The 24,684-nt window shown below is 48.7% G+C and overlaps 1 protein-coding gene across 2 annotated transcripts in view; it reads left to right on the forward strand.

Annotated features, from left to right (window-relative positions):
• The window catches only part of ABCA4 (ATP binding cassette subfamily A member 4), a 136,656-nt gene that overhangs the window by 2,411 nt on the left and 109,561 nt on the right, over positions 1-24,684 (forward strand). For both annotated transcript variants that reach the window (XM_029228585.1, XM_029228586.1), the window contains exons 2-6: positions 5,532-5,625; positions 7,043-7,184; positions 9,639-9,778; positions 15,504-15,631; positions 20,145-20,342. In XM_029228585.1, the coding sequence (XP_029084418.1) occupies positions 5,532-5,625; positions 7,043-7,184; positions 9,639-9,778; positions 15,504-15,631; positions 20,145-20,342 (702 nt within the window). The remainder of the gene's footprint in view (positions 1-5,531; positions 5,626-7,042; positions 7,185-9,638; positions 9,779-15,503; positions 15,632-20,144; positions 20,343-24,684) is intronic.

A 24,684-nucleotide genomic window follows, 5' to 3' on the forward strand; every position in this document is an offset into this window, starting at 1 on the left:
ATTGCCCGCCCCTCTGCAGCAAGATGGGGCCTTTCAGGGTGAGGACCTTGACTGCGGGAATCTCCCAGGAAGCACCTAGTTGGGGCTGACATTTGTATGATGACATCCTGATGGCCTGGAAATTGAGGTCTCTGTCTGGTGTGCCTCCAGCTAGCTTCCCCTCTGCTCCCACATTCCGAAAATTGCTCCCACATTCCGAAAATTTCCAGGATGTCTGGATATGATGGAGATATCCCCACAGCCCCTAAAAGCTCTTATGTAAAAGCTCTTATGGCTCCTTCTGTAAACTTTTGAAGCTGCCTGTAAAGCTTCTGGAAGCTTCTGCCTTCACAAAATGGTGACTCTACGAAAGAAAAATACAACACGTGCAGCCCATAACTCAGCTCCTAGGTTTTTAATTCCTCAAACTTTCATGGTTTTTGATGTTTACTATTGTGAGCAGAGCAGGAGCAAAAACCAGATACCAAATTTCCCCATTCCTCCTCTCTTTATCACTAAGAGCATAAATGAAAGTCTTCAGATCTCTGCTTTCCTCCCTCCCTTTTTTTCTTCCTCTGTTGACATTATTAAGTATTACCAAGTGCCTGGCACTGCACTAAGTATCACCTCATTTAACCCTCACCTCAGTTCCGTGAGAGAGCTACCACTATTATCCGCCATGGGTACTGATGAGGTTGTTGAGGCTTCAGATGTTAGAGACTGGTGGGGCTGGATCCAGGACTCCAGGACAGGCAGACATGTCAGTTACCCCACACTGCCCCCATGTATAAAGCCCCGTCTAATTAGCTGGTCAGGAAGACCACAAAGGTAGGGTGACTGTATAATTTATCATCCAATCCAGGGTAGTTTTAAAAGTGAAAGGAGGCACTATTAATAATAATAGTAATAATTAATAATTACACCAGCACAATAAGTGTAAACTGATACTGGACCTGGCAAACCAGGCTGTATGGTCACCCTCTATGTCCTATATAGCCAGGTGAGTTAGACAGCCCCTGCCCTCATGGAATTCAGAGCCAGGTGGAAACAGGTGCCTGTGCACAATTGCTGAGTGGAAAACCATGTGCAACTGTGGAGTAGAAGGAAGCTTGGGGTGGGCGATGAGGATGAGCTCTGGGAGCTCAGAAGAGAGACTGGGGTTGGCAGGAGTAAGAGAAGTCTCCACAAGGAGTTCGTTCCCAGAGCATGCGTTTCCAAAGATAAGACCTCTCCCACTGGTGGGGACAAATACATGTGCGCCCACATTTCGATGGGTCAGGCACTGTGTTGGGACGGTTTATAAAGACCATTAGATGTGTCTCTTGCCCCTTAGAGCCCATAGTCTAGGGCCCCTTGGTGTCATCTCCCTGGTCCCAGCTTCCATATCAGGGCGGGATACTTGGGGAAGCCTAAGGATTCATGAGAGTACGGGGCTTATCATTTCTCGGACCCCAGACCTGGACATCTGGTACCGCTGTGACCTTTGACTTGGGGACCAGAATTAGGTGAGGAAAACCTGGCAGGTGTGGAGAAGCTGGGCAGCCAGCTCCAAGCCTTCCCAGGTCCTGGGTCATACTCACCCAGGCTGAGAACCCTGTTTGGGCTCTCGGTGCAGAAGGGAGAATCCTGCAGCTCATTTCAAAACTTGGCCACCCGCTTTCAAATTGAAAACAGAGTAGGAGGGAAGAAAACCTAACTGGCCAAGATTTAAAACAACAAGCACGACTCTGCCCTTCCCTGTGACCCCTCCTCCCCTAAGTAGGTTGAGTGGTAAAGAGAGGGGGAGGGGAGGGGGAAAAAAAGGGAACAAGGAAATACCAGTTTGGAAAAAAAAATTTCCACCGGCCCCTTCTGAGCTTCGGCTGGGCTTAATTAAAGTTACAGACATGTTTAAAGAGAAGGGGTGTGGGGAGTCAGAGCTGCTCTGAAAACATGTTTTTAATTACACTGTGGAATTTCTCCCTAGGGTATGCCTGTGCACAGTTGAGCATCAAGGACAAAGATGCCGCTCTGGGGTTGGGGTGCTGAGTCCACAGTTCTGGGGGAGGGAGAAGAGGTTGTTGTGAGGACGTGCCGGGCTAGAAGGGCTAGAAAAGAATTGCCGGTGGTCTTTGTGCAGGGAGTGAAGTGTGAAATGCAGCCCTTCCAAAACAAATGCTTGCAGAGTTGGAGCAGTACCACTGACGTCTCAAAAAATGCTTTTCAAAGATTACCAACCACTACCTGTGCCAGTGGTTCTCAGCCCCCGCTGCATATTGGAACTACCTGAGAAGTGTTAAAAAACAAACAAAAGACACCGAGCTGATGTCCCACGGCCAGGCATCCTGGTGTAATTGATGTGGGGCATGGCCCAAACTCCCCACAGGATTCCTGCCTGCAGCTGCGTGAGAACCGCAGACCTAGGTCAACGAAGGTGATCATTGGAGAGGCAGGGACTATAGGCAGAAAACAGCAGCCCTAATTCAGAGATATGGTGAAGAGGAACACCTGCAAATCTGTACTAGTCCTATTACTAGGCAAAGGATGAAGGAGGAAAGGAAAATTCTGATCTGGTCTCCTCCTGATGGGTGGACTTCCAAAGAACAGATACTTCAAAAATACAAGAGTGAGTGAGTGAGTGGGTGAGTAGATGAGAGAGTGTGTGACTTACATGGCAAAGAGAGATGAGGTGCACTAGCTTAAGTTTAGGAATTTTATCCATGGGACAGGTAAGACAGGCTGGCTGACCCTCCCATGGTCCAAGGCCCTCTAACATATGGAGTAGGGGACAGTGTGTGGTTAGTTTTCTCAGGAAGCCCCATGTTTCCAAACTGACAACTGAGCAGTTCTGACTCCAGAAAGGGAGAAAAGGAGGAAACATAAATGTGAGTGGAGGGCAGACCTAGGAGTTGCAGATAATTTTAATTATAACTCGCTCTTCAGACTTTATAATGTGCTATCACCTACAATGTCCTTGTGATCCTTGTGAGAGTCAATAATAAATGGCCCACGTTGATAGAATGTTACCACGTGCCAGACTCTGCTTTAGGTGTTTTACACAGTGAACTCATTTCATCCTCACAGCTGCTCTGAGAGGTAGGTCCTGATATCACCCCCATTTTACAGAAGACACCCTGAGGCATGGAGAGGTAGAACGGGTTACCCAAGGTTGTACAGCTAATAGGGAGTGAAGTTGGCTAAGAACCCCTGGTATTGACACACTCTTAACCCTCAGTATAAGCTGTAGGACAAAGTAGTCCCATTTCACAGATGAGAAAACGGAGACTTGGGGATTAAGCAAGCCCTAAAGTGACTCCTAACCTAGCTCTTCCCATTCTCAAATCAACATCAATGTCTTATACACCAGACAATTCCCAGATAGACATTGCTTCATGGAAGGTGGCTGACTTACTAGATAGGAAGCCAGTTTTGCAAGCAGTTGTCTTAAGGAAGAGTCAAATGTGTGGAATCTGGACTGGTGGTCTCATTTCCTTGGTGAGGACACCACGAATAAGTTTTGGTTTCATTGCTTGCATCTATCACTCACATTGCTGTCTTGTGGAACTTGCTCCCCGACCTTGCCCACTGACAGGGCGACCTGGGATGGAAGGCGTGAAGCCAGCATACATGTCCCTGGGGAAAACAGTTTGTTAAGTCTGCAAACGGTTGTTTACCTAAGCCTCTAGTCACCTCCAGCTTTCCAGAGAAGCCTCCTAGACCAGTCTTGACAGAGACTCACTCATTCCACCAGTATTTACTGGGCAATTATTATAAGCTTGGCCCTGTGTTGGGTGTAGTGACAAGAATAGATGTGGTCCCTGTCCTCAGGAAGCTTATAGCTAGTGAGGGGTCCACCTTCATGAAGGAGTAATGACTCTGAAGTACGATGAGTGATAAAACGGGAAGTGCGCTGCTGTGGGAACAGCTGTGCTGGCTAGTACCCAGCAAAGATGGATGAAGCTGTTAACAGTGAGATAGGGTCACCGGGGACAGTCTTTACTCTTCCTCCCTTGATTTGCATGACCTGGGGGGACTGCCAACATTTCTATGGCTATCAAGTATGCTTGGGGTCAGTCCTCTTAACACGGGATGGGACTTGTCCAATACTGGTGTTTTGCCATTTTCGGGGAGAATATGTACCTTAAGGAAAAATCTTCTATTCTTTCTTCTTCCCATAATGTTTGTGTGAGTTTTTCCTCTAAAACATCCTCCCTAGACATATTTTGGATAAAACATTTTGTAAAAAGTTACAACTGCATAATCACCACCTACCCTGAACATCGTTTGCTTTTTCTTCAATGTATTATCTTTTTACCCTCTTCGACTTATGTTATGATTTGTAATAATTCAGTTGCCAGCAGACCTCACCAACAGAAAAGGAACAAAGGTTTATTGAGCACCTGCTATGGTGTCCACTACTTTGCTGAGAGTTTAAGTACATTTCTTTGGAAGGAACAACAAAGGGTTAAATTTAAAACCATGAGAATAGCCCCTAGCAGATCTATATATACTTACATTTCTATTCTTAGCCATCTGCCTTAATTCTCCTTTAAATCTTATGAGTTTCCTTCCTAAGGCCTCTGGAATGGGGGTTGGGTAGAAGAACTATTACATTCCCCAATACATACCCGCCCACCCTTCCCCCAATAATCCCACACCTCCACCCATACCCTCATGTGCAATGCCGCAGGGTGTGGGCTGAAGCAACCAACTTGTTCTCCTTCCTTTGGAGTCAAGAGTCCTTAAACTCTAAATTGAACCTAAATTTAAATACCTACTTTCAATTGTATGTCGGTATCAGCAACCTCTTCCAGTATTATAAAATCCTGCGGCGGCATAAGTTTAAGCAACAAGAAATTGCTGAAGGAAAACGTTGGTATACCCAGATTTCTGGGTTTGACTTTGCTATGGATCACAGTAGTTCACAGAGGCATTTGCACCTTCATTCATTCATTCATTCATTCATTCAGTGACCTCACATGCAAAGTCTAGCAGCGCTAGAAGAAGACAGGGCCGGTGTGTGTGTGGGAGTGGGGGGAATGTGGAAGAGCACTGAGCCGGGAGACAGGAGGCTGGATTTTGGTTCCAATGCTGTCACTGCTGATGAGACACTGCACAGGTCACCTGCCCTTCCTGGGCCTCTGTTTCCTCATCTGCAGAAGGAGAGGTTACAAGGATACCTTTACTACCTGCAGCATCAGCATTACCTGTAGCTTGTTAGACATGTGAGGTCTGATGGGGTCTTACAGAATCAGAATTTGCATTCATGTGCACAGCAACATCCAAGGGCATATCTTGATGACCTTTGACGAAAGGACTGTGCTAATGCAGTTTTCTAAAATAGAGGCAGAATGGAACCCAGAGAGACACCAAGTCTCGTTAGTCTAATATATCAAAGTAGAGGCAGTATGGGAGATGGGATTTTAAAAAAAGGAAGTCCTTTAGGTAAATATACCACAACCAAAGTCCTATTGCATAGACAGGCACTGAAATGAAGTATGTCTGCTTTGGGTATGTTTCCTGTAATCTCTTAGCATCACTGGTCTTTCTCTCTTTTTGTTTTGTTTTCCCAGATTCGCTTTGCGGTGGAACTTGTGTGGCCTTTATCTTTATTTCTGGTCCTGATCTGGTTAAGGAATGTCAACCCACTCTACAGCCAACATGAATGTAAGCATAACGGGGGTGAGGGCAGGGGGAGCCTTGGCAGGCCTGGAGGGCCTATCCACTTGTTTAGAAAGGTTTTGGGGGCTGGGGGTGCCAGGATCTGATCTGCTTATCATCATTTTATGCCTGTGATGCAGAAAACAGATTCATCGGCGTTATGCAAACTAACTTTTAAACCCTACACATTCTGTGCAACTACTTACATGTGGTTACTGAAGAATTGTGTAATTATTTTTTATTTGGTTGTTTTTTTCCTATACCTAAACTCTTCCGAACTTCAAAGGGAGCAGATTATAGATGAGTTCTTTGAAATATTTTGGAGACAGTTCAGAGATATGTTAGACGTGTTGCTAAAGAAAAATGAGAAGGGCCAAAAAATAGTATATTAATAATATAGTATTTCTTGGACCCCAGAGGTGTCCTGGGACCGAAGATGAGCCTGTAAGTACCTCTTTTGTACTATGCCCCTCAGAGAAAGCCTTCATCTGGTTTCTGGCCAGGATGACATCTTCTGGCTCTAGACAGCTGAGGTGAGGGCCTCAGGAGTTACACACAGCTGCTCAGTCCCCTATTCTTGCTCCTCAACCTCTTGTTTTTAAGTTTCAGGCCCCAGGTTCTGACTCAGCCTCCTGCGCATCAAACTCTTGCCTCTTTACCTCACCCCACAAGGAGCCCATAACCTGCGCCTGGGCCCCCTTTTGCATGCTTGGGAGTAGATGCTCAGTACATAGTTGTGGAAGGAATAGATGGACCTCTTCTCCTCCTCAAGCATCAGCAACTCGCAGAGGCTTCTTGCGCTAACATCTCTCTGCCTCTCCCCATCCCCCCACCAAAACGATGTGCTTCTCCTCTGTTCCCCCTTCACACTTCCATCCATGCCTCTATTAGGACATTTGTCCAACTCTCCACTACACTGGGAGTTTGAGAGAAGAGACCCTGTCTCCAGCACTCTGCACAGGGCCTGGCATATATTAGATGTTCCTGCTTCGTTTTTTATTTTTCAACAAATTAATTAATTTATTTTATTTTTAGCTGCATTGGGTCTTCGTTGCAGTGTGTGGGCTTTTCAATGCGGTGGCTTCTCTAGTTGTGGAGCACGGGCTCTAGGTGCGCGGCCTTCAGTAGTTGTGGCTCCCGGGCTCTGGAGCTCAGGCTCAGTAGTTGTGGTGCACGGGCTTAGTTGCCCCGCGGCATGTGGGACCTTCCCAGACCAGGGATTGAACCCGTGTCCCCTGCATTGGCAGGCGGATTCTTAACCAATGCGCCACCAGGGAAGTCCCGCCCCTGCTTCTTAAATGTTGGTGAATGAAGGAAGGCACCAGAAGGGCAGGGGTCCTTCCTGCAGAGGCTCTAGATCCTAGGGCCTGCATCCTACTTAGTGTCAACGACTAACTCCTTGTCTTCATTTCCTGTCTTAAAGGCCATTTTCCCAACAAGGCGATGCCCTCAGCAGGAATGTTGCCCTGGCTCCAGGGAATTTTCTGCAATGTGAACAATCCTTGTTTTCAAAGTCCCACCCCGGGAGAATCTCCTGGAATTGTGTCAAACTATAACAACTCCATGTAAGTGTTGAGATTCCCACCATACCAGGAGGAAGCTGTGCACCCTTTATTCTCATCTTGCCCTGGAGTTCATGTGTGAGCACGCAGAGCATGTGACGCTGAATGAGTGTTTTTGTGGTTTGCTGAAACCTTAAACTCAAAGGAGCAGGGCATGTTTCCTCTCTGGAGCATTCTATCAGCTGTCAGGGCACTTGAGGAAAATGCTTCAAACTAAGGCCACATAACACAATTTCTTGGTTCATATATCCCCAAGATGTGACTTGGAGTCTAATTTCAGCCCCCTGCTGAGATGTGTCCACTGCCTCCAGGTCATTCACCTTCTTGGATGGAGTCACTGGATGAAAAAAACTCAGTTCCCCTTCTGTATCCTTACATCACTGTCCACGCTGGATCGATTCTGAGGGATCCCTGTTCCTTTAAAAGCCTTCTTGGACATCTAAAGGCTAAGAAAAATGTCAGGGAACCTTTTGAGGGTGAACGAAATCAAGTTTACAAGGTGAAGTTTGCTTCTTGGAAGACAAAGACAATTTCCAAATCCTCTGTCGTAAATGCTATCAGTTCCCTTGGTTGGCAAAATCTTAGTATACTGCCTGAGAGCAGAAGTTCTTAACCTGTGGGGCTGACGACCATTCCGAGAATCTGATGAAAACTGATGGCCCCTCTCCCAAGAAAGATGGACACACACACACACACACAAAACATTACACTGTGCATATGATTTCAGGGGACTTGTGGACTCCAGGTTAATGACCTCTGGTCTGGGATCGAATTCAGGTCAAATTCCATACGAAAAGGGTCTATTTTTGGAATTCCCTCTCAGAGCAGGAGTTAGGGGGACTTGATGTAACATGTTCTATAGACAGAGGCTCAGGGATGAGGACAGGATTGTCCTTCAGCCACTGGGCTGACCTCGAGCTGCAGCTTGTGACGTTTCACCAACAAAGGCTTGTTGGGGAGTAGGCTTCACCTACCTGTATAAACATCAGGTCAGATGGAAACTGAGATATTTGGTTACTCCAGTTCTTTCCTTAGAGGAGATCTGGATATAATTCCTCCAGGACAAAACTGCATTTTGACTAAAAAAAAAAGAACGTTTGGTAATCCAGCTTAATACTCAGAGGTAGCCTTCCCCACTGGGGACAGACCGCGACTGCTTTTGCCCTACGAAGGCAGAGGTGAGTAGTTGTGACAGAGACTGCGTGCGCCACAAGCCTCTGATATGCTTGCTGACCCCCGGATGGTAGGAAGATAGAGGAGGGAACACAGAACACCCGTCTTCCCGGGAAAGTCAGCAGATGGCATCTTAGCCGGGCTCCCATGGCTGCAAATACCACCTGGAAGCTTTAATTTACAGTCCGTACTTTCAGCTTGAGCTTCCTTGAGGTGCCTGAGAAGAAACACCTGCCTAGAGACCCCATGGGTCACAGGGTGGGATCAGGGGAGACTTGAAGGCATTTCAGTGGAGGCTCTATGGAGCTTTGGTGGGACTGGCACTGACAGTGTCTGCAGATTGAGAGGTGGGAGCGGGGGAAGGGAAGGGGTTTCGGACTCCAGCTGTACTCAGCATTTGAACAAGGGAATCTGGGTTTCATGTCTCACACGCACATTACGAGTGAAATATTCATTTGCTTGCAGGGCACAGAACCACATTTAAACAAGTTTAAGCCTCAGAGGGAAAGATATGGTTTGGACACTAGACCTTCTTGAAAAGCCAGGAGCAGCAAGGCAGTCCTCAGGGAGTGGGAGAAGAACTGGAGAGCCGTCAGGAGGTCTTCCCTCCCGTCTGGGCCTACAAGGTCCAGCCTCTCTGCCTCCCTCTGCGCTTCTACTCCGTGTGCCTCTCTCCATGGACCAGTATCCCCTGCTTCTCAATGCCTGGGGTGGCGCTAGTTGCCCAGTTCACGGCCCCTCGGCTTGGGCAATCAGAAGAGCATCCCTGAGTACCATTCAAATTCCCGGGAACAGATCTGCTTAGCCCAGCTTTATTCTTCCTGTCCATCAGCCTTGGTGGGGGTGTGTGTGTGCATGCATGCAGAGAGGACTTTGCGGGTTAAGCGTGGCTGTCAGAACCTGCTCATGTGAATGGCTGGAAGGGCAGGTCTCAGAGAAGTGGGTACTGGCTGGGAAGAGCCTCCAGTAATATCTCCTAATATCATCCTATTTAAGGGTTCTTGGGACAGGAAACACATAGAGAATGGGGTTGAGAGGTGACCCAGCCCTGGCAAAGTTGGAAGACTTTTGACAACAAATTTCTCACTGCCCGTGTTATCTTATATGTATAAGGAAGTAAAAATATCTTTCTCCTTTGCCTTGGCAATATTGAGAGAATACATAATGTAGTAGATAGGTCAAGCAGGTGGTATGTTAAAAAAATTACACAAGGTATTATGATGATAATAATGATGTTGATGAAAATGACAGCTATGTCTTTATTGATGAGGCTCTTTCTTACAGCTTGGCAAGGGTTTATCAAGATTTTCAAGAACTCCTCATGGGTGCACCAGAGAGCCAGCACCTTGGCCAGGTTTGGACAGAGCTCTGCACCTTGTCGCAACTCATGAACACCCTCCGGGTGCACCCCGAGAGGACTGCAGGTGAGGTGGGCTTCAGTGTTCTTACTGTCACTCGCCTCTCACTTGCCTTCTCCGTCAGAGAGATTGAAGATACAGGAAGGAGTTTGGAGATTTGGTTGGAAAAGATACCAGAGGATGCAGGAAGGTATGCGACCTAGAGGCAGCATGAGGCTTACCTTGGCGAGAACTCCTCTTCCTGCCAGCCTTGAAGGTGGGAAGTTGGGAAGGAGGGCCGGAAAGGTCTCATCTCAGGTAAGTCCAGAGATAGGAGAATGCAGAGAGTGATGGTGCTCTGGGAAGTCTGAGGCCAGGTGAAGGGCTGGAAGCAGGGGGAGGAGTTTGTGGAGCATGGTAAAGGTGTGGAATACTTTCACAGAGTCCTAGAGAGTGAGCTACCCAGGACCGTGTGGAAGCAATGCCAAGTAGTAGTACGGAACCAGGGAGGTCAGAGCACATGCTTATCGTGACATAAATATGTACAGTTATTCTGTTTCTTCTGGCAATATTCAGCATCCCAGGCCCTGAGGCAGAGCAGGCGCAGAGTGGGGGGATGAAGGGCTGGGGGCTGGTAGGGAGGTGCCACAGAGAGTCCAGGAGGGTGGTGATTGGACTACATGGATCGGGTTCAGGCTGCATACGGATGGAGGAGAAGCCAGAAGTACTGCAGTTGCCCAGGGGAAAATGGAGGGGCAAGAGAATAGAGGTCTTGGAGGGCTCCATGACCCTGTTTAAGGACTGAGAAAATAGCAGGATGGAAAGATTGACAGATGTGGTCAGAATGTGAAATACGTGAATTCAGGATTTCAAAGGCATGCAGGACAGATAAAAACAAGCCCCCAGGTGTGGCCATGGTTGTTGAAGTGGAGCGGAGGTGAAGGTTAGGTGATGGGGAGGGCAAGGAAATGAGAGGCCACGCTGGCTGGACCCTGAGGTGGTGTGGATAGGAGAGCCACTTGGAGGCCAGAAGCGTGAGGAGGAAGGGTGGGGGAGCTCCCTCTCCCATGCCCCTCCTCCCCAGGGGAAGAACTAGAAACAAGCAAAACCCAAACCCAGTAACCATTCTGACATCTCTTTTTAGAGCACAAGTGAATGTTGTGTGGTTGTCACATCCGCCATAGGCTCCTCTGTAGGTGGCCGGAGAGACTGGCCATGGCAGTGGCCTGGGCACCAGCTGGACCACATCCCCTTGCAGGGGCACATGAGCAGCTGGAAGAGAACAGGGCTGCCAGGACCGTGGAAAAAATTTTTCAGGGGTGGGGCTCAGAGGCTGCGAAGGAAGTGGTTTGTTGCTGCTGGGAGATGTCTGCTCCTAGGATGGAGACGGGGAAGTGACTGTCAGGATGATCTTGGAGGATGACAAGGATGAGGAAGGGGACATCCAACAGGACAGGGGGGGCTGGATAGAAAAGCTTCTGCTCGGGGAGAATGGTACAAACCAACTCCCTAGGGCTCCTCACCCATGCAGCGCAGTCAGCGGATGTTTGGTGAGTGCCCACTGAGCCAGGCAGTGTGCCAGTCCCCGGGGACAGAGAGGTGGTCAGACCAGTGCCCTCCCCTGAGGGCTCCCTGGGCAGAAGTGGAAGGACCAAGTGGACAGTGACCACACCATGTGGGGGGCTGGTGGAGGGAAGCAGGGGGGCTTCAAAGAGCACAGGGGAGTCAGGAGGGGAAAGTTCTCCAAGGAGAACCTGATCCTCCTCCCGCTGGGCCACCTTCTCCCTTCTCTCCCCATTGGAGTGATAAAGGACACAGATATGATCAGATGACCGTTAAGATTGCTTCACTACATTCTAATTCTTTCAAAGGTAGTATACTTTATGTAGTAAAACCAGGTTACAAACTATCTTCTTTGTTGCTCGGAAGTTTACTAAGATTTTACTTAACTCAAGCTTAAAGGGCCTTGCGGGGTATGAGCACAGTCAGCATTTTAATAGTGAGGGAAATCATGGGAAAGCACAAACAAGAAAGCATTTTCTTCCCCAAGGTTAAACAAGCGGATGAGAACACGGGCTTATCCGACCGCTGGAATGACTGTCTACCCCACTCATCCAGCAGATACTTCATTTTGTTTTCTGATTGTCGGATGGAGTCCGGCTGGGAGGAAATATAAAGGAAGTCATTGCAAACCACAATGTCTCTGTGGTCTTTCAAGCCTGTATATGAGAACCAAAATCACTCCTTCCCAGCCCGACGCAGGACTAGTTTTGAATCGGCGCAGGTGCTCCTTCTGCCGGCCTTCGGGCTGTCGGCGAACGTTCCCTTCAAGAGGGCAGCTTCGGGGCTCTGGGAAAACTGAGTCAGGGGAGGCCAGCCAAGGCTCTCCAAAGACTTTGGGGGCCGAGAACACAGACTCTGCAGAACCCCTGACCTTGGTGGCCATGAGAGGGGAAAGGGGACCATCCCCAAGGAAAGAGACAGAGTCTCTGAAGGAATTCCAGGCCGGGGACTGAAGTCCACCGTCAGAACTGAAGACGGTTTCAGAGTCTGTCCCAGGGTCCCCTGGGGACCTTGCCGGCTCTGAGCATTGACTCCTCAGCCCAAAGCTGCAGTGGAGGGTTAAGCCTTTGAAAGCGAGGTGGGCGGCTGTACCTGGGGTGTGCTTTTGCCTATCAGTTCCCGGTCACCTGGGAAAGTATGCCAGTGGTGACCCAGGGCATTTTCCTTTCCTAGCAAACCTGTAGTACTGCATTCTCCGCAGAGGAGGATTAATGGTAAAAGACCAGCCGTGAAGCCCCCTCCCCACTCACCCCCAAGCAAGCTTTGCAGTCTCTCAATCATCTTGAAACGCTGTCTTCCCCTTAGCCTCACGCACACCTTCTCCTGGCTTCCCCCACCCCAGCCTCAGCTCCCCTGACCTCCATGGGCCTCAGCGGCCCCCTCCCCCAGCCTCTAATCTTCCCAGGGAAGAGAACAAGAAGAACCGCATTTTAAAGTACATTTATTTTTCTTTCCTCAGGCCCCCAGTTCACATTTCTCCCTCGGGAGTCTGGTGTAGCTGCTGTCTGGTATCGGCCATTGCTTACACTTTCGGCCCCACGCTCTCCGAACAGGGTGGCCCCGGCCCTCCTCAGGTGTGCTGAACCAGCACGCTCCTGCCCCTTCTCCCTAGGGCCACAGCAGCCCAGGCACCTGGCTGGGAAGCTGGACCAGGGCGAAATCACTCCCAGTTTCCCTTGTTTTGTCCCTTCTCCCCAGCAAGGTATTTGTATGTAAGGTCAGGTGAGGGAGTTAAAGAATAACGAAGAGTTACACAGTCAGATAGGGCCCTGACTCTCAGGTCAAGACAACAGATATTTATTGGGTGTCACCTGTCATTCCGCAGACATTTACCAAGGACCTGATTCCATGTCAGGCTCTAATGCTGGGTGTCAGATAGAGGTGACTTGGAGGGCTTACATCTCTGTGCCCAGCATTGCTAGGTATGATGGGGAGTATAATAAAAGCAGGATCCTTAGCTCCCTACTCTCAAGAGCCTCTGTGTGTGTGTGTGTGTGTGTGTGTGTGTGTGTGTGTGTGTGTGTGTTTTGGGGGTTACATTGCTGGAGGCCAGAGGATATAGTATAATGCTGTATATAAAGAAATGATTCGAAGATGAACAACCAAGCTGGTGCCCCAGGGGAAGAAAAAAGGAAGCTGGGTTTGGAAGATGACAGACATATGTTATTGAAAAGGAAAGAAGGCAAGAAGAAAATAAACCAGCCCCTCTCAGAACCATCTCCCTCTCTTGGGGGAATGCCCCCAATCCATGGTTTCAGTTATCTGTGGTCAACCACAGTCCAAAAATATTAAATGGAAAATTCCAGAAGTGAACAACTCATAAGTTTTAAATTGTGTGCCGTTCTGAGTAGCATGATGAAATCTTGGGCTAACCTACCCGGGATGGAAACCATTCCTTTGCCCAGGTATCCCACTTGTTAGTCACTTACTAGCTGTCTAGCTTAGCTTATCAGATCGACTATCGCAGTGTCACAGTGCTTGTGTAAGAATAACTCTTATTTTATTTAATAATGGCCCCAAAGTGCAAGACCAGTGATGCTGGCAATTTGGATATTCTTTTACTGTGCCTAATTTATAAATTAAACTTCATCATAGGTACGTATGTATAAGAAAAAACATAGTATATATAGGGTCTGGTACTATCTGTAACCACTGTGGGGGGGGGGCTCAGAATATATCCACTGAAGATAAAAGGGACTATTATATATTATAGTCAGGTTCCCCTAAAGGCTTTGGGCTTTTCCTAAGCAAAAGGTAGTGATACTGAGCTACCTGGCAGTACAACTCTAAGGGACATCCATCGTGGTGAGAGAGGCTGCTGTGTGGTGGAACCTCGGGGCTGGTTCCCCTGCCCCAGCTGCACGGGCAGGCCTGTGGCTGGCCCATCCCCTTTCAAGAGGAAATTATCAGCGACATCAATCTGGACAAGGCATGTACAAAGAAAGTCACAACTTGAACATAAAGGGTGACTGTCAAGCACTTGGGGAGCTAGGCCTCTTGGCGGCCTGGGGAGAATTTGGGGAGGAAGAGCACTGTGGTGTTAGAGCCTGGAAGGAACAGGGGCATTTGGTGATTAAAGTTATTTAAAGAAGAACTAAGACATAAGCAGTCAACCAGGCTCCTGGAGAAGTTGTGATGTAGAGATAACTGTTTTCATGCAACCCAAATGCTTTCCCTTAATGTTGAAATGATTTCATAAATATCTGGGCCCGTCCCCCTCTTCTCTGGCTCGTGCCTCATGAACTGTAGCAGTGGGCCAGCTTCAGAGTGAGTGTTGGCCCTGGAAGCAAGCAGAGAAGGTGGGTGTGCCTCCCCTGGGAGGGGTAAGAATAATATTAATGCAATCAGGTCAAGCATTTTTTTGAGCTGGGAGCTAATAAGCACTTTACCCTCCTTATCCCAAGTCACCCCACAACGATCCTAAGAGGTAGATGTGGAAAGTGCAGACAGAGAGGTTCAGTCACTTGCCCCAAGGTCACCGCAACTGTTAGAAGTCCTTTATGCCTCCTTATAAAGAAAATTCTGCTTCCAGTAGGTTTTGAGTGGAGCTGAAAGAATGTGACGGGGCTGATCAGGGCATGAAACTGCAAGCCCAGGCAACAGGCCAATCCCCCTTTCCCCACTTGAAGATTTTCTTGTCCCAGACAGCCTGATCTCTCTTAGTACATACCCTGAGCTTAGAGCCATAGCTGAGCTGACAGAAACACCAAGAAGGGTTCTCTACCCCATGACAATGGCACTCATTCTCCTCCTATTCTAGACTAGGCTTTCTCAGCCTTAGCACTATTGACCTTTTGAACCAGATAGTTCTTTGTTTTATCAGAGAAACGGGGTTGTCCTGTGCCTTGTGGGACGTTTGGTGGCATCCCTGGCCCCTACCCACTAGCATCAATACTTTCCCAGTTGTAACAACCAAAAATGTCTCCAGACATTGCCAAATATTTCCAGGGGGACAAAACTGCTCCTCACCCCACCCCATTGTCCAAGACCAACTCCACAAAGCATCCGATGACCACCACCCCGACCTAATTTTTTCCACCCTGTGTGCCTTCTCACTAAATTTGGCTCGTCTGCTCCAGCAGTAAATGCTGTGACTGCCACTGGCAGGGGCCCTGACTCTTAGGTGCTCCCAGGGAACCCAAAACAGGGCCTTCCTCTGATAGTCAAGTTAGAAATCAATTCTAGATGTTTTCCTTTTTTTGACCCATCTCCCCTCCGACACCCTGTTCTTTTTTTCATTCGTACGCAGGAAGAGGAATACGAATACGGGATGTCCTAAAAGATGAGGAAACACTGTCACTGTTTCTCATAAAGAGCATTGGCCTGTCTGACTCAGTTGTCTACCTTCTGGTCAACTCCCAAGTCCGTCCAGAGCAGGTAGGTGGATGTCATTGGTCAGTGGTCCCTGGAGGGGAAGGGTGGGCACTGAGCCTGAGCCTGAGAAAGGCAAAGGAGACCTTGAGTTTCTTTTTTCCTTCTTGCTTTCACATTCAGAATCATTCAGATTCGTGCCGCACACTCAGGAGAATACCTGGGGTTCACTTGTGATGAGCATTCCCATCGCAGGATTCCGGGGGGGCACAAATCCTGGCAGCCCTTAAAACATCTCAGAGTTTTATGACTGGAAGGAACCTTAGAGACCATGTGGCTCAAACTCCTTTTATAGTTGAGGAAACTGAGGTTTATTCTTGTATTCACCAAACACCTAGAGATGTTTTGGGTACCAGAATACAGTGGGAACAATACGAGGAAACCCCTGACTCTGGGAGCTCATATTCCAGCGGGGACGACAGGCAATAATCAAGTAAGCCAAGGGCACTTACATGCGTTTCCAGATTGTGAAAGGGGCTGAGGAAGGTCTAGCAGGGTCGGAGTTAGGGAGGGACTGGGGGCAGTTTTAAATTCAATGGGCAGGGCAGACCTTCCTGAGGGGGTGCTATTTGAGCAGATCTAACTGAAGAGAAGGCACCATGCAAATGCCTGTGAGAGGAGAGTTCCAGCCAAGAAAAAGGCAAAGCCAGGGTCTGAGTGTGCTGAGGTGGCCTTTGAGGTCACAGAGCCCGATAACGGCCACAAGTAGAGCAGACCTCTGATTTCCTGGACCGTTTCTTCCCAGTGCCAGGCGAACTCCTTCTGTCCCCCCCAAATCTATTTTGTCTGTTTCATAATCTCCTGTATTTATTCAGAGTGTTTTGCCCACTAAAATATGACTTTCACATCTGTTAGCGCCTGCGCTACTCACATTAATCCCGAGATGGGTCACACAGATGGGGAGACTGACGTGCCTGGAGACCGACTGACTTGTGCACAGCTGTAGAGCTAGAATCGTCCGAGCTGGTGTGGAATCAGGTCTTCTCGTTCCTAGTCCCGTGCTCGTTCAGTGGTTCTCAGGGTCCAAGACCAATAGCCTCAGCAAGGACTGGGAGTAAATTCTCAGGCCCCATCGCAGACTGACCAGCGGCCTCTGCTTTAACAAGCTCTCCAGGTGGTTCTGATGGCTCAGGGATGAGAACCACTGCTCTAGTTTGGGGCCTCATGGGCTCATGGCCCAGCATCCTGGGGGTGTGGATTCCTAGTGTGATGAACACGGTGAGAACGCATGGTAAGCAGGGGCCTTAGCACAGACGCCCCGCCTGGCTCTCCTGGCCAGGACCGCACCTCCTCTAGACTCCAGGGGAGACGGAGACGTAAATAGAGAATTTCAGGGCCTGTGTCAGTCCTGAGGCAAAGGTCTGCACAGGGTGCCGTCTGAGCCCAGAGAAGGGAGGGGACCCACCTGCCTGGCTGAGGTTGGCTCCTTTGAAGGGGGTTTTCAAGCTGGTTCCCAGCACAACAATAGAGAGGCCCATACCTGCTTTTCTGGCTTCTCAGACCCTGAGGTTTTCACTGAAACTAGACAAGGGGAGCTGAGGTTCAGCCCTGAGGCAGAGTGTCAGGGCCCTTGGAACCCGGCACCCCCAGTGCCCAGGTTTGGCCACAGTGCGCTCCTGGGGCGGCCCTTGGGGTCAGGCCTGGCTGCCCGGCCCTGCTTGGCTCCCCTCCCATCCCAATCCGGGGGCGGGGGGTGGGCAGCATCACTTGCTCACTTTCCCCTTTGCTTTCTCTTCAGCTCATAAAACTCAAGTCCTAGAAATGCCTGTGATGACTTCCAGTTGGTAATAAAAGGGAGATGGAGATAAGGGCAGGAATTTAGGGGAAATTTCTTTCCAGTTCCTCACCTACGTGACATTTGGGTTTCTAGTTGCTGTGCTGCTGGCATTAGGGCTGAGGCCTTCCTTGTGGGGAGAAGACAGGGCCTGGGCCACTGGGGTGTGCCTTTATTTACTGTTGCAGTTTCTGATTAGCTGATGCTTCCCTGATCAGCAGAACTCAGAGCTTAGGAAGGAGCCCAGCTCCTGCACTCCGGAGGCCGGTCGTGTGGACCCAGCTCCCTCCATGCCTCCGTGCCCACCCTGCTTGTTAGCCCGACTGCCTTGTGTGCCTTCCTCCTGATCTCTGTCTCGGTCTCCTTGACAGAACTGTCCATGGGAATTTTCCTCCATGACAGTAGTGCTCTCTCTGTGCTGTCTGTAGGGTAGCCACTAGCCACATGTGGCTGGTGGGCACTTGAGATGGGGCTAGTGCAGCTGAGGAACTGAATTTTTAAATGTTATTTAATTTTAATTATTTTAAATTTAAACAGCTACATGGGGCTTGCAGCTCTTTAACCGATCATCCTCATCGTACATGGAATTTCGTTCTTTACCATTAGGACTGGATATCCCTCTGCCTAGTGTCTGAGCACAGCTCCAAAGGGAATAGCATCACTCGTTCTCTCCCCATCAAGGGAGTGATTAGGCAATTAAAGTAATACGGTTCTCTGGTCCATCCCTCATCACACCTCTCACCCCCAGTCCTGGAACCTCCTGAACATTCTTCCAGGCCCAGCTCAAGTGTTGCCTCCTCAGTGAAACAGTTCATAAACCCTCCCTTCTTTGTCCTCCCCCCCCCCAATCTTAGCTCCCTAAGAGCTAACGGGTAATGGTTAAGCACAAGCTGTGTGTTCAAATCTCAGCAAGGTCACAAGGTTCACTGCAAGTTAATAAGCAATCTGTTTCCTTATTGCTAAAATGGAGATAATAAAAGTACCTATCATATACGGTGGTTGTGGGGGTTAAAAGAATTAATATCCGTGAAGCAATTAGAATAGTGCATGGCACATAATAAACACTCAATAAATACCAGCTACTTTTACTAGCAATTCTCAACACTCCCTCTTCTGCGCTCTGCTTTCATGACGTTCAGCCTAGCACCTCCTGCTGTTTAAATGCCTGCATTTCCAGCTAGCCTGGAAACTAGCCTAGCTAGTTTTGGGGAGGGCAGAAAATTCATCTTATTCTCGCTGTATCCCCAGTAACTCTCCTAGTCCCTCCAGAATGGGAACGCAGTGAATGAGCATTGAATGAATGAGTTACATTTTCATGGTGTCCCAGCTTTCTCCCTCGCCTGTTGTGTAACCTTCTCAAGTCACCTAACCCCTTTTCCATCACTTCCCTCCTCTGGAATATTAGAGGTTTGGACTCTAATGAGCTCATTAATTCCCTCCACCTCAAAATGTTTTAGACTCTGGGAATAGAGTTGGGGTGAGGTTTTGCCTGGAGATGAGAAGTAAGGTATGGACAAAACAGGAAGGCCCTGTTGGAATATGCACCCAGTTACAGGCCCCTGAGATTCACGGAGTCCGCATCCACTCAGCACCAGCTGCGACCTGGGCTTCATTTGTGTGGTCTGGACAGTTTCCATAGTGGGTAACAGAGACCCACCTGCTCCATTCTCCAGCCCAGAGGATTGTGTAGAAGGCATGGGACTGTGGAGGCCAGGGAAGTTCATGAAGCTGTTCTATTTATGGTATTTAGGGTTTTGTCCACTACTGGGAGTCCAGGACTCCAGGAAGCCAGTTACTGTGCTGGGTGGACAAGGGTCCTGGCCAGGGTTGAGGCCTCCTTGGCCTCTGGAGGCCATCATGGGGATTGTGCTCCACAGGAGCTTTCGGATGTGGGAGCTCCAGGGGTTAGCATCGTCAGATAAAATACAGGTGCCTGGTTAAATTTGAATTTTAGATAAACAACAAACAGTTTTTCAGCATGAGGATGTCCCATTTGGACTCTGTTTGGGACATACTTGTACCAAAAATTGTTCACTGTTTATCTGAAATTCAAATTTAACTGGGCATGCAGTATTTTTATTTGTTAAATCTGGTGAGACAGGAAGGCAGGGGTGGTCATTCACCATCACTCCAAATGCATTCTAGTCAGTCCCCCACCTCGGCTTCAGGAAGTAGGTCCTGATGGTACCTTAGCATCATGTGCTAAGAAGGGATGGCTTAAATTGTAAAATCTCTCTGCTAAAATGAGGCCTGGGAATATATTCGTTTTCTATGGCTGCTATAACAAATTACCACAAACTTAGTGGCCTAAAACAGTACAAATTTATTATTTTATGGTTCTAGAGGTCAGAATCTAAAAGTCAAGGAGCCAGCAGTGCTGTACTCCTTACTGAGGGAAGTAGAGGAAAATTCATTTTCTTGCCTTTTCTAGCTTCTAGAGACTGTCTACTTTCCTCGGCTGGTGGCCTCCCTTCATCTTCAAGGCAGACATTGTTTCTTCTGCTTCCCTCTTCCACATTTAAAGCACCCTTGTTATTACATTAGGCTCACCCAGATAATCCAAAATACTCTCCTTATTTTAAAGTCAGCTGATTGGCAACTTCAATTTCATCTGCAAGCTTAATTCCCCTTGCCGTGCCACGTGACGTATTCACAGGTTCTGTGGGTTAGGACATGGACATCTTTGCGCGGGCCAGTCTTCCTCTACTACAGGGAGGTTTCCAGTGTTGCTTTTCCTTTCTGCAGTTTGCTCATGGAGTCCCAGACCTAGTGCTGAAGGACATCGCCTGCAGTGAGGCCCTCCTGGAGCGCTTCCTAATCTTCCCCCAGCGCCGTGCGGCGCAGACAGTGCATGATGCGTTGTGCTCCCTCTCCCAGGGCACCCTACAATGGATGGAGGACACCCTGTACGCCAACGTGGACTTCTTCAAGCTCTTCCATGTGGTAAGGGAGGTATCCAGCTGCCCGCCCCTTGGGGGGTAATTCCTGGAGGCAGTAGGTCCTGGTGGCAGGCCATCGGGGACTCACAAATTGACAGTCAGGGAAGGCACGAACCTGGTGTTCCAGACATTCCTTGTTCAAGACAAGACAAGACAGGCTCCAAAGGCCCGGGAATCAACTGATAGTATTTCCAGAGCCGTGGTCCAGACATCTAGGAGTCACCATTAGGATCACCATTAGATATGTGCTGTGGCAGGTCTGGGTCCCCCCCAAATGTGGGATAAGCCCTCTTCACCACCTCTGGCAGTGTGGAAAGGAGGAGCTAGGTGATCGTGGAAAAATTGTTAACCTTTCCTGGCCCCATCACTCATCTACAAAACAAATATAATACTTTATAGAGTGGTAGAAAAGATACATTAAAAATATATGCAAAGCATTTAATAAATTTCAGTAAATGGGAGCTTCACATTCCTTTCTCTGGGTCTGCTCTTGACCCCAAAGTTTACTGTTTCTGGATTAAAAAAACAACAACAAAAAAAAACAAGAGAAAATGTCATAGAAAATTTCCAGAAATTTGGAAAGCCTGATCTAGCTCAATGCTGTGTTCAGAACTGCATCCCAGACAGACTTCTTGGGATCCAGTCATATCTTCTCTTTTGCTAGAAGGGTAAGATGAGAGGGAATTATATAAAGGAGGCATCGAGCATTGGCTCTCGTGCTTCAGAGTGTAGGAAAATCATCAAGGAAGCCGGTAAAAGATGCAAGTTCCACATTCCCACCCCCAGAGACTGATTCAGGAGACCTGGGCTGGGCCAGAATCTGCCCTGTTACCTTAGGTGATTCTGATGGAGGTCATCGTAGGCCACGCTTTAAGAAACACTCAAAATTAGAATTAGAATTTTCTAGCATTGAATTGTGTTTTCTCTTTTGCCTACGTTTTAATTTCTGGAACTATGTTTCGGAGAGTGTCAATCACTGAGAACATGGCAGAGGAATTTGTGTTTTGTCTTTTTACATTTGCTCTCTCAAGTCCCAGAAAACTTGCTCTAGCCTTGTCTTCAAAGGCAAGGTGAAGGCTTTTAAAAACAAAACAAAATAAAACAAGACCCACAGTTTCTGGCAGGGTTCACACTTCATCCCTTTCAGTGTGACTTTTCCTTGGAATGTTACTCCATAATTTCCCCAGCTCATCAGGGGGCCTCCAGAATGGGGTAAGAGGGGTCAGATCTATGGATGCCACCAGCCCTGAGAGCCAAGGGCCCCAGAGAAGGTCTCTGCAGGGAGATTAAAAAGTCATGCAGTTCAAACTTCTCTGTCCGAAGTTCCATGAGGAACCCGATTTTAGACACACTTCTTAGCTTGTTTTCAGAATCGGACAGGAGAGTGAGTAGGTGATAAAAATCCTTATTCTGAGCTGCTGAACACCCCCAGCACAGTGGGAGCCCAGTGCCTGCGTTTGCAGAGCTGTGGGAGCTTCCCTGGGTGCCTGGGATAGTGCAATCCTCTGGTCACTAGAAAACGGGCAGCGTCATGCATCTGTTTTTGCAGCACTTTGGCCACTGGTATAGTACATGTACCTTTGGGGCATGAAGACAGCCTGGATAATAGGAGAAAGGGGAACCTGGGCAAAACTTTTCATTAGGGTCTGAACCCATAACTCAGGCTACTGGCTTCAGGATGTTTATTTATCAGATAGAAAAGACTAGACTGTCTTTCCTGCTGCCCTCACATACTGCTCTGGCAAGTGTTAGAGTTCAGAAACCAGAGGAGAATTTTGGCCAGTCACCCTCCCCAACCCAAGATGGACCCTAGGTACTCGCCCGTGTCCATGCACTCAAACCTGAATTGGGCCAGGCACTGTGCTGAGGCCAAGGGCCCAAACATGGCTTTCATGCCCTCACTAAATTCCCAGTTACCCTGAGACAGACAAACAGGCCATGTCACAGCACTGAGGCTTAGGACATTTGGCCCCTAGAGCAGTGGTACCCAGGCCTGGTTGCACACCGAGTCACCTGGGAGGCCCCCCACCTTCATCCCATAGATTCTGATTAGTTGCCTTTAGCATTTTTAAAAGCTTCCCAGATCATTCTAATGTCCAGCCACGGTTGAGAATCACTGACCTACAACATAGGAGTTTGATTTACAGTCTCAATTTCTGTAGACCAAGCCCAATAATAATAGTAATACCCAAACAGGCCTAAGGCTTCGAAGTACTTTGATTTGATCACCCCTAAGACCAGGATGCTATGCAGATGCATCCTCCCTGCTGTCCTCTTAACGAAGCCGGTGAGCGACCTCAGAGACTGCCAAGAGGAGCAAGTTCTGGCAGGAGACAGGCTTACGCAGGAGATAGTGTTGCTCCTACCTACCATCTTTTTTTTCCTGCTTGTCTCTGTATGGGAAGACCTAACCAAGACAGGACACATCGGCCCCAAGCAAAGAGGACAAACACCCTATGTGGTGCCCTTGAAATGTGCTTTTCCAGCTGACAAATGTACTGAGTGGCTAAACATTTGTTTTTAATTACTAAGAAGGAAACCTAAAAGGAATTGCAGGCAGTAAGATGGGATTTTTCCTTCTGTACCCATCCTATTGTGTTTTTAGTAAAATAGCCCTGAGGCAGACACAGAAAGGCTCAGGGCAGAGCCTCCCCGACCTTCTCAGAGGAGCATGGGCCAGGCGGGGGGCAGGGGCAGGGGCCTCTCTGGGACGAGTCTGTTGTTGCAGCTGGTTGGCGAGCAGCCATGCTTAGGTCCAGCGCTGGGAATGCTGTGCCTTCCGTTCTCCTGGGCTGTTTCTCACGCACACGTACACCAGCGTATAAATAAGGTTTTAGTAAATGCCAAGTTGGTGCTCACTAACAAATAGAGAGGGGCCATCTCAGCAAACCACCACACGGCTCCTGCCTCTGTCGTGTCAGGACCTGGGCGTGTGGGTGGAAGCGTAACCTCCAAACCAGACCGTGGAGCCAAGAGACTCAGAGAGGGGTGTTGGGGACTCAGCACCAACTGGGGCCAGCTGTGTTTTTCCTCAGCCCCTTGGAGATCAGAAGTGAGTGTTGTCATCCTCAAATAATCCAAATGCAGTACCCTCGCCGTACTCCACCCCACCCATCCCCATTTGTGCGCTCGCGCCTGCGTGCCTGCACATGCACACGCACACACACTGGATGGCCAGTGACCTAGGTGGGCTGGGACGAAAACAGCAGCCAGCTGGCTGGATTTTCTCCAAGGAGGTTTAGCCCCTCTTGGTTTCATCTGGGTTGAGACAGTTTGAAAGAGCTTGTCTTCACCTGTGACCTTTTTGGGCTTAACACCCCCAGCTTGAAACGCCACAGCTCAGACCTGGGTCCAAGGTACTGTGGCTGCCAACACTACCTGAAACGTTTCACACCTCATAAAAAATGGTGTGTCAGTTTCGGGTGAGGGGTTGGGCCATTTCCCATCTGATTTGGCCCAAGGCGTGCGTGGCCCTCCCCCTCCTCCCCCTCCTCCCTCTGCGATCCTTCCTGTTTTCTCTCCGACTCTGGTGCACAGCTTTGAAATCTTGCTGAGAAGCGAATCTGTCCCTTCGGCTCTGCATGTTTATTTGTGGAAGTTCGGCGGGGAACTGAGGAGGTGCCAGGACCTGCCACATTGCTGGGAAATCTGCGTTCCCTCCCTTCCCCCTTCTCAATGGATGTTGATAGAGGAAATTTGGCCTCCCCGGCATTTTGGCCCATGGTTTTCCCCTTTGCAGTTGCTTCCAGTGTGACATGATTCAGCTTTCTTTCCTTTCCCTCAACTCCTACTCAGTCAAGGTTTTTACTTTTCTGACTTCATTTTCCCCGTGTCTTTGTGACTGTGGGGTGGCTGAACATTGAGTTCCGCAGAAGAAAGGCCGGTCTTGGGGGTGCTTGCTACATGCTCTTTTCAATGTCCTGCTTTGTTCTTGGCTCTGCTCCCTAAATTCCTGAATCATTGGGAATAAATGTGGGTGGAGTGCCCCTGCCCAGTGCGAGCTGGCCATGGTTTCTGCTCACTTGGATCATTCGTTGCAGTTTGTTAAAGTTCAACTATGCGTTTCAGTTTTCAGGTGATATTGCTGCGTCAAAATTCTCTGGAAAGGCCCCATGTCTCCAGGATTTTACCATGAGGTCCCATTAATGACTTAATTTCATGATCTCTCTCCCTTCCGATTTCTGAATCTTTGGACTGTCAACTTTCTCCCACTTCTGTGTGGGGGGTTTAGGGAGGGAAGAGGAGAAAGGAGTGGTATCCAGTGCCAGCAGTGTGGAGGGAGGTGCAGCAGGGCTGCTGAGCGAAAGCAAAACCAAGTCAGCAGATAGGATTTTTTTGTTTTTTGA

The sequence above is a fragment of the Monodon monoceros genome, unplaced genomic scaffold, assembly GCF_005190385.1.
Source record: "Monodon monoceros isolate NGI ecotype Baffin Bay Population unplaced genomic scaffold, NGI_Narwhal_1 Super_Scaffold_18, whole genome shotgun sequence".
Taxonomy (NCBI): domain Eukaryota; kingdom Metazoa; phylum Chordata; class Mammalia; order Artiodactyla; family Monodontidae; genus Monodon; species Monodon monoceros.